This window comes from Aedes aegypti, chromosome 1 (genome assembly GCF_002204515.2).
Source record: "Aedes aegypti strain LVP_AGWG chromosome 1, AaegL5.0 Primary Assembly, whole genome shotgun sequence".
NCBI classification, from domain to species: Eukaryota; Metazoa; Arthropoda; class Insecta; order Diptera; family Culicidae; genus Aedes; species Aedes aegypti.
In genome coordinates this window covers 290,774,128-290,783,946 of record NC_035107.1, presented here as the reverse complement: position 1 = coordinate 290,783,946, position 9,819 = coordinate 290,774,128, and the positions used below count along the sequence as shown (strand labels likewise).

The window sequence follows — 9,819 nt, the reverse complement described above, 5'->3', positions numbered from 1 at the left end:
GACTAGTTTCAAATTTCCATCTTGAATATTGATATGGGCATTTGAGTTGAATTTTACTTTTAAGATGAACAACGTAAAATAGTTCACTGTTTAATGAATTCATTTTTCTTGCATCTTTTGAGAGTAACGGCGAGAGACGGAATTCGGAGTGTGTCCAGTTCGCATAGTAACCACACTATCGGTATCGATCATCCGTGTATATATCCACGTATTGCAGAGAAAGTGCAGAGGACTCCTCGGCTTCCTTAAAACAAGTAACACGTCAACATTTGCCTCCAATCCCTAAATTGACCTGCATTCGGACTCAGCCGGCGCCGGTATTGTTTGTTATAATAATAAGAGCACCAGTACTTACACATTGAAGATGCTACTGATTTTGAGTAGAATCGGTTGGTTCCCTGTGTAAGTACAGCTCTTCTTGCAATCATGCTCATGCTCAATTCATTTTTCTTGCATCTTTTGAATATTTTATACGGTGATCATCAAAAACAATGAAGCACCAGTGCAAAAATAATGATGATAGCCCGCAGAAAATCTCTTTGACCGAAATTGGAAAACAGGAGATGCAAAGCTAAAATTTGCATGTTTTTTTTTCTGTAGATTAAAAATGTGATTGTTTTGGATCATTCTTGTGTGGTTTACATTAACATATCATATTCAAAAGTATTGATAATTAGGTTCAAATATAAGGCGATACGTCGATTTTCCATAGGGCTCTACAAATTTGTAATTCCTGAAAAATGCATGCACTATTATTCAATGACAATGACAATGACAACTCTCTGTAATAGCTAATTTTTCTGGTAATCTAGCATGATGATTGGATCATGATTTCTTCAATTTCTAACGATGTCCGGTACTGGGCACTTCCCGTTGCTAGGTGATCTCCCACTACGTATATTTGTGTCATCATTCTGGCTGTATCAAAATTGTCATCCTCAAGCATTATCTCGTCAATGCTGTTCACGTAAGTGAGGTTTTCCCACATATAATGCACAAATATAAAACAAACGTGTCAATTTTAGTGTTGGTTTCGAACATTTGAAATTTCTGTACAAATACTACAAAAATCTCAAAGAGTGTAACAAGAACCTCTTCGAGGATTCCATCAGACAAATCAGAATACATTCTATCTTTGCTCCTATCAGATTGTTTTTTAAATATTTTAACAAGTGCTGATCAAAGTATCCTATCAATAATACTGCTATAAAACTTTGCTCGGTAGAATGATTTTCACGGATTACCTTAAAATTTAGAAATATCCATAGATTGTTCCGCAGTTTCATCGAATTTCATCAAAAACTCCTTCGACATTCTTTAATTAATGTTTGAATCCTTTGAGCAGAATCTCAATAGAGAAACTTAAAAGTAGATGGAGCAGTAGGAGTAATCATCTAAAATCTAGATTAGGATCAACAAAGGATAAAATTAATAAACTGAATAGAGCAGGAGTCTATAAAATTTCATGCCCCCATTGTAATAAAATCTATATAGGACAAACAAAATGAACTCTAGAAATAAGATTTAAAGAACATATTGCTGAGGTAAAAAAAGCGGGCAAGGATTTAGAAAAGAGATTAGCGTATGACTTTAAAAGTGGCTGAACATGTTTTCCAGGATGGACATCAAATGACAAGCGATAACATAGATATCGTACGAAGCGTATCTTCATCTTGGAAACTAGACGTCGCTGAAAGTTAAGAAATTTACAAACAAAAGCCTTCACTACTTCTTAATAGGGATCAAGGAAACGGACAGTCAAGGCTGTTTAAGTTTGTCAGCCTAAAATTTATATTTATTTTAATTAGACTAAACACAACTATACTGGCAATATTGGATGCATAAAGTCAATTGGCCACCTTGGCCACGTCTATACAATCATGTAAAGATCGAATTTTTGAAATTTGAAATTCTTAATAATTATCCAAGAATTTTATCAATGTTACCTTGGATTACGGTACATAGAAAATGGAAGTAAAAAACTAATGTTTATATTGACAAAATCATAAAACTAAGTCCTTAAGTGAAAATAAAACTTGAAACCAGTCGAAATATATTATCCCGATTTTAGCTCCTTCCCGATTTTGTCAACCCTAAATGCAGCATGGGGTTGACAAAATCGGGACACTACTGTACCAATTTTTGAACATCCCTAGGCTTCAATCTTCTTGTTACTGATTTTTGGCAATTATAAAAATCCAAGTTTTTACTAAACTTTTGAATATACTAAATTTTTATTTGTTTTTCAGTATCCTATTTTATTTTTCTAACGGAAAACCAGGTTTGAAATTATTTTTTATACCACCAGGCTCTTCTTCTGTGAAAGGTTTAATATAAAAATATAAAAGGTACGATTTTTTATATTACACGTTAAATGAACCCCAGGCATTTGTAGGTTATATAAAAATACAATTTTTCAAATATTTTGCGAAAATACAAGAAAGTTTCAAAAGTCATAAAAAACTCCCCTTATAAGCGTGTTATGAGCCAAGGTTTACACCAAAAATATGATCATTTTGATTTCCGAGCTACCAAAAAATACACAAAATTCCAAAGTGTACCCCGTCTAAAGACGGGGTTGGGTATTAGAGGGTTAATTTGAAATTTATCTGGACTATCTTTTGGAAAGGGCCAAACTTTTTTAGCCGATTATTTTCAAAATAGTGTAATACAAAAATTACAACTTCTACATAAAAATGTTTCATGGATGACTTGTAGATAATTGTCGAAATTTTTGAATAATAATAATAACACTGAAACAAATCTCCTGCATTGAAAAATTGATTTGAAAAGTTGTCTTTTTTATTTTAATGTATCAAGATAGGTAATTATGTTTACTACCAATCAGAGCCTTCCAATGTTAGTGAATTTCATAGCCCCCTGATAATATAATTGGTGAACCTGACTTTATCATTCCGATGTTCGATTACTGTAGTTGGCCAATGCTTTCACAGTTAAAACTCCAATAGAAAATGTGAAAATCAATTTTCCTTTTTGATATTTTTGTCATTTTCTTACTTTTGGTAGTACAGGCGGTTGTACATTGCAAGATGGGCACTTTTAAGGAAAAAAGTTTTTTTTTTACAAAAACATTTTCTTATACAAAACAAAAATAAGCGTGTAGTTTAAAACAAAACAAACCCAGTGAAAGCCACAATTATCTCAGAATTCGCTCAATAAGCGAGTCAATTTGGTCTAATCAGTTTACTCCAAATGTTCGAGAATTTTTAAATATTCGAGAATGCTGCCAGCTTAGCGAGATACGATTTGGCGCGAAATGGGAAATGATAGATAAAACAAAATTGTTGTTGCAATGCATAAGAAAACTATGAATATTTCCATTAAAAAGTTTGTTGAAATCTTCCTTGCAGTATTTCGAAAAAATGAGTGAGTAATCCAAATTTTGTAAAAAAAATTAGGTCGTTCTTACAAAAAGTTTCTTTAAAATAATTTTTATGTTGTTATTTTGCTGAAACTGTAGTGCAGCTTCTGGCAGAACTATAAAGATGATTTAAAAGTTTAAGAAAGGAATTATTACAGATATTTCGGCAGATTTCATGGATTACTAACTTGTCACATTTTTAAAGACACTTAAGATTAAAAAAAAAAAAAACTAAAGATTCTAAAGATTTTGTCAGAGTTTTATTTTAATTAGTACATGTAATTTTTTCTTTATAATTGATTTCAAAAAATAGCAGCAATAACGAAGAAATCACTACAAAATCTAGGTTAATTGAGTGAATGATTCTTTTAGAACATGTTTTCATAATACATTATTAACATTGCCGATATCATGTTAGGATGCTCGGATTTCACCAGAAATGTGCGTCTAGCGTCATTAGTCATTTGAGCGTATTGCGAGTGCCAAGAAGCATTTGTTCCATTCCCGCTCCCGTCGAAGGGACAGTCGTCATTCGTCGAGTGATTTGTAGAGTAATTTGTGATAAAAATTTTTTAAGGTGAAGTAGGCCGTCATTGAAATATGTACGCACCATTGATGATTGTTGCTAATTCATCTCACGATTCCGAATCAAAGAAAATCGGTTGGTTTTGCACTAACACAGCTGAAAAAGTATCAGCATACTTTATGTATGTTGGCTAGGGCGGTTCGAAATTTGAAAATGTTTGAAAATCCAATCTCCCATATGCTCCTTACTATCTTTACCATAAAAATAGTGTTCTGTGAAATTTTCAGCTTTCTAGTTGGTGATTTAAAGGTGGCCCAAAGACAATGTATGTTTATATGGAAATTACTATGGAGAAATTTTGAGAAATGTTCCAAACACGCTAGTACTGTAATGTAAGTACAAACTTATTATCCCATAGAAAAAACTCTTTCTTCATACCATAATAAAGAAATTTGCTGAAGAGAGAAATTCTATCCGACGGATAGCAGAAGAGATATTAAAGAGTTTGTTTGCTATTATTTAGCTTGATATGGGATTATAGCCCTGCTAACATGCACAAAAATCCTAAACAAAATTAGCTCAAAAGGGATTTGTTTCTTCAGCAACATCCTTCATTAAGGATTGAAGAATGAGTTTTCAATACGGGATGATAAGTTTCTACTTACATTACAGTACTAGCGTGTTTGGAACATTTCACAAAATTTCTCCATAGTAATTTCCATATAAACATACATTGTCTTTGGGCCACCTTTAAATCACCACCTAGAAAGCTGAAAATTTCTCAGAACACCATTTTTATGGTAAGGATGGTAAGGAGCATATGGGAGATTGGATTTTCAAACATTTTTAAAATTTGAATCGTCCTAATGTTGGCGTGCAGTGATACTTTTTCAAGTCAATATAAACTATCAGAAATGAGTTTTATCACTTTGAAATTGCACGAAGCAAAGTCATCATTGCTGCCAAAACGAATGACGGGCTACTTCGCCTTAAGGAAATTCTGAAAGACCAAGCTGAGTGTCGTGGGTTCGAATCCCACCTGTTGATTCGGATTAGAAATTTTCTCGACTTCCAAGGACATAGAATATTTTCGTGCTTGCCATACGATATACAAATGCAAAATAAGGTTAATAAGCAAAGAAAGCTCTCAGTCAATAACTGTGGAAGTTCTCATAGAAGAAACACTAAACATTAGTGTTTGTAGCAATAGCTAGAAACATTCCCCGGTGATTTTTAATAATTCATGTAGAAACCAATAGCGAAATCTATAATGAAATTCAAGGATAATTCTTTTGTTGTTAGTTTGGAAATGATTATTTAACGGGATTCTACGGGTTTCCTAGAATAATATATTAAAGATTTCTTCTCTAGGAATCCCTGAAAAGTTTTAGGGATGATCCAGTCTAAGATTTGGCGTTTCTAGCGATAATCGTATATGATTTAACTTCCTAACCCTTTATCCCCATGATAGCTTTGATGATCCAACGATTTTCGACGAACAGTAGCTGTATCGATTTGGTACGATTAGCTCAGTAATTATTCGAGTAAATGTATACGCTCATTTGGATCACTAGACATCGTAATGAGTGAATCAACTAACTATTGATACTAAATTTTCGAACTGTTTAGTGAAATACCTATAAGTCGTGTACTAGACTGAACAAAGCCATGTCTAGTGCACGACACTGAAGACAGACGAAAATGCCTTATTTTGAAATGGTCACGATCCAAAAATATCCGCGAAACAAAAATTTCATGCTCAATAGCGCCGCCTGGTGGCAAAATTTAAATTTTTTTCAGTGTTGTGAAAAATTTAATTTTTCATAACTCACGCTTGAGATTTTTCATGCGTGAGTTGTCACTCACGCAAATCAGCAGCAACAAATCGTGGATGAGTTGGCTCACCTGTTTGACTCATTGTCTAGTATTTCCACAGTTTATTCGCACACGGCAATAATTTCTTGTTGGTCTGGTAGACCAACAAGAAATTATTGCCGTTTCTGACGTAAACAACAACATTCGGCTTTCACGAGTTTTTTTGCCGGGTTTAGTGACTAAATCATTTTTTACGGTTTGAGTTGATTTTGCATCAAAATCTCAAGCATGAGATTTGCGAAGCAGATCTCTAATGAGTTTTCTTTCACGGGAGAGCGTATTGATTGAGATTTTGAGTGTGAGTCTATCAACACTGACTGATTCGTACACGGCGAGATATATATTTATATTGTTCTTTCCGTAGTTATTCTCTTCTCTTCTTGTGGCGAATGTGTTAGTTGCGATTAAAGATACTGGCTATCGAGTAGCAATGGGGCTCTGCTTTTTTTCGATCATTTATGTTATCTTTTATTTTGAAATATTTTTTTATTTATAAACAACTTTACTGATATCTCTACAATCATCTGAAAGCTTTTTATCTTGGCTTTGTGAAAAAATATGAAAAGTACGAAAACCCATACTTTTGTATTTATTATCGCTTGTGCCACTATAGGAACACATGTGCCTATAGTAGCACTATTTCTAATTTATGTTCCTATAGTAGCACAAGCTTCACGGCGTGGGCAAAATTCAAATCAAAACCGTATTTTTACAAAAAAAAATTCCTTCAAAGTATTGATCAAAAGCTTTCGTTTGGTGCAAAAAAGTTCTTAATTCATCAATATTTTGTTCAATAAAAAAAATAGTTTCTTTAAGTAGCGCTACTAAAAGAACAATAGGTTTACTATAGGTGCAAGATGGCTTAAATTTTAAGCAAAACTTTTTGTTTCAATCATTCTTTGAACAAAATCGAGTTGTGTATCAATGGTACCTAGATAAAAAGCTGCTGACCTACATATTCAAAAAATATTTTTTTTAGTGTAGAACTAGCCCTCGTGCGTTAAAATACACTCAAATAAAGATTTAAAAAAAAAAAAAAATATTTTGCAACGATTTATAGCCTAACGGTCGTGAAAATCCACTGGTGCGACTATAGGGCACTGTCTACTGAGGGAACACCGACCCTAGTAGAACTTATAAACGAATTTGTTAAGTGGTTTGCACAAGAAAATCAAGTAGGTTAATAAGATCTTCCAATTCATATACGTTTAATGTTAATCGTATAACTACTGAAACTTTTGAACGCTGCTGAAAGATTCCAGTAATTAATAAAATTAAACAATAGGTCCGCGGATGTCACAAAACTGTTAAAATAGAAAATTACGTAAACCACGAGCTTTGTGAAAATAATGATTGTTGCGAAAAAGATTACATCAGAACATGCTTAGGCCCTCTCCTGAAAAAAACCCCAGCTACGCCAATGCCAACCGTTGCGTTAGCTAGCGCCCCTTCCCCCGGTCCCGTGTCGCACAGCCAAGCCAATGTAGGGATGTAATTCGCCTATTTCCGTGAGACGCTTCAATTAAGTTACAATTATCTCGGCTTCCCATTTGATAGGCCTCCGGGATGCGAGCCCCCTCTCTATAAAGCTCTACGGCTCTTCGACAAGTGATTCATTGGTAGTGGCGAGTCGCTTTGTTCACCGCAAGGAAGAAAACCGGCACCTCTTCAAGACGGCGCGGCGGGTACGTTCATGTTTTTGCGCCGCCCTTCTTGGAGACATCATATACTATTTGCACGTAGACGCTCTTTTATTGATCCATCCAGAGAAGCTGCGCGTCGATGTGCGTGGATTGTAAAGATCGTTGACTATCGCTTACTCGCTGTAGTCAATTGCTAACCGTCGCATCGTCAACATGTTGTTCGCTATATGGAGTTTCTTTTTTGTTTGGATTTCCCTAACGATCCGGTTCGGTAGGTCATTTCCATTTCGGAAGGTGTGTTTGTTTTGTGTACCACTTGTCTGCTAGAGATGGTCGGGTTTCGGGTTTTCAAACCCGAAACCCGACCCGAACCCGAACCCGACGGGTTCGGGTCGGGTTCGGGTTTGAAAATTTAAATTTTTTCGGGTTCGGGTTCGGGTCGGGTTTGAAGGCTACAAAATTATCGGGTACGGGTCGGGTTCGGGCTTGAAAAAAGTCGGGTTTAGTTGGGTTTGGGTCGGGTTTGGTGAGAATGGTGAACAGAGTAACAACCTAAAAGCTTCCCTATGCATCAGAAACGATGAATTTAAAATCTTTTCAAACTCGGGTTCTACTCGGGTTTTTCTTAGAAAACTTTTTCGGGTTTCGGGTCGGGTTCGGGTTTGAACAGCGAAAATTTTTCGGGTTCGGGTCGGGTTCGGGTTTGCTTTTCAATTACAGTCTCGGGTTCGGGTCGGGTCCGGGTTTAAAGAAATAAAATAAGTCGGGTACGGGTCGGGTTCGGGTTTGAAAAATGTGAAACCCGACCATCTCTATTGTCTGCTTCCATTCCGTAGGCAAAGGTCAAAGTTTCGAACCGTACGAGACGTCACACGTGGCCCTGATTGGCTGGACTCAACGCAATGGCGCCATTAATTTCGATTGCGCGGGCTCGTACCTAGGAAAGAACATCATTTTGACCGGAGCACGTTGTCTGGAACGGGATGGTGCCTTGGCGGATATCGTTCGGCTCGGAACGGCGATGGGATCGCCGATGGATTTCCACGTTCACAACGTAACTGTTCATTACCGGTACCAGGCTGAGTACTATTACCACAATATGGCGATCATCATCCTGAAAGAGGACCCCCAAACAGTGTCAACCAAATTTAAACCAGCTTGCATTTACTCAAGGCCTCCGCCGATTCCGGAAGGACGCGTCCACTTGATGGGCCGTGACGTGGATGACGCATACCTGAAGACGGAACTGGACCTGGTTGATTCGGACAAGTGTCACGAATACTACAGTCCAACCAAAAAGTTGAAGTATGGCGCGCTGTTGGTCTGCTGTATGTGCGCTCGGAATGCCCAGGTCGGCAAATGCGCAGTAAGTATTATTCAAATGCGAGGTGAATTCGTGTTGGAAATGACTTTTGATCTTCTAGTCCGAGCTGGGTTCGCCGATGCAGATAGTACTGGAGAAGAATGGGAAACGAGTTCCATTCTTGGTCGGGCAGAAGACGATTGGCCGGTCGTGTGGCACCAAGGTGCCCGGAATCTACACCAGATTGAGCTCGGATGGACATTTGCCGTGGATTGCGACCATTGCCCGAATGGATTTCTACAATCACGATGGTGGGTATTTTTGTCAGTTATGAATTGGTTCAAACTCCTGAAACTGTGATTTTTATTGTTTCAGCTTGCATTGAAAAATATTGACCGAAATCTCTCGAGCAATCATTTTCCGTCTGACATTTCTGAATAATTTATTAACATGTAATAATGAATATTTATTAAATGTATGTACTAAACAATATATGTTCTGATAAAATGACTTATTGCCTTGCTCAATGATTATTGCTGTTTCAGGCATATATTTGCATGAAATCAATATGTAATAATGGTGTTTCTAGGAAGTTGGGCGAATTTTAATCAGTGACAGTTGAGGATCAAATGTGCTTGGATTTTGCCTTAATTTCAACGGTAGATTATGCCTCTTTTTTACAAGAGGGAAATCTGCAAACAGACGCCTGAGAAGGTAACTCAGGGAGTGTGGGGAAGCCGCACCAACGACGAACCACTAAAACTAGCCCATGCACTACATGAGCAATTCTCGTTGAATTGCTCAAGTGGTGTACAGAGTGCACCAGACCCTTATATCCCTGGAGCCATCTTACTTCAGTATTTCTTCGGGGAGTGGCCAGTGCACATGTAGCAGAAGTAGCCTAGGCACACTGCTTCTGCTATCCGACATAAGCACTGTTGCAGGGGACCAGCCTCGGCAGGGCTAATTCTCTGCAGCGAACTCTTGGTCGGCGTGCCATAGGCGATGCAATTCTAGCATAATGTTAGCGACAGCCGTTGTTACTACATTACAGCACTCGGCATCCGCACACATTCTCTGGATTATATTG

General features: G+C 37.0%; 1 protein-coding gene across 1 annotated transcript; it reads left to right on the top strand.

The window, feature by feature from the left end:
* The first annotated feature begins 7,392 nt into the window (after positions 1 to 7,392).
* Positions 7,393 to 9,239, top strand: LOC5576794 (serine protease Hayan). Its single transcript, XM_001662830.2, has 4 exons — positions 7,393 to 7,697; positions 8,263 to 8,792; positions 8,851 to 9,040; positions 9,105 to 9,239. The coding sequence occupies exons 1-4, from the start codon at positions 7,640 to 7,642 to the stop codon at positions 9,122 to 9,124; spliced, it is 798 nt and encodes a 265-aa protein (XP_001662880.2). The 5' UTR covers positions 7,393 to 7,639; the 3' UTR covers positions 9,125 to 9,239.
* Positions 9,240 to 9,819: the final 580 nt, after the last annotated feature.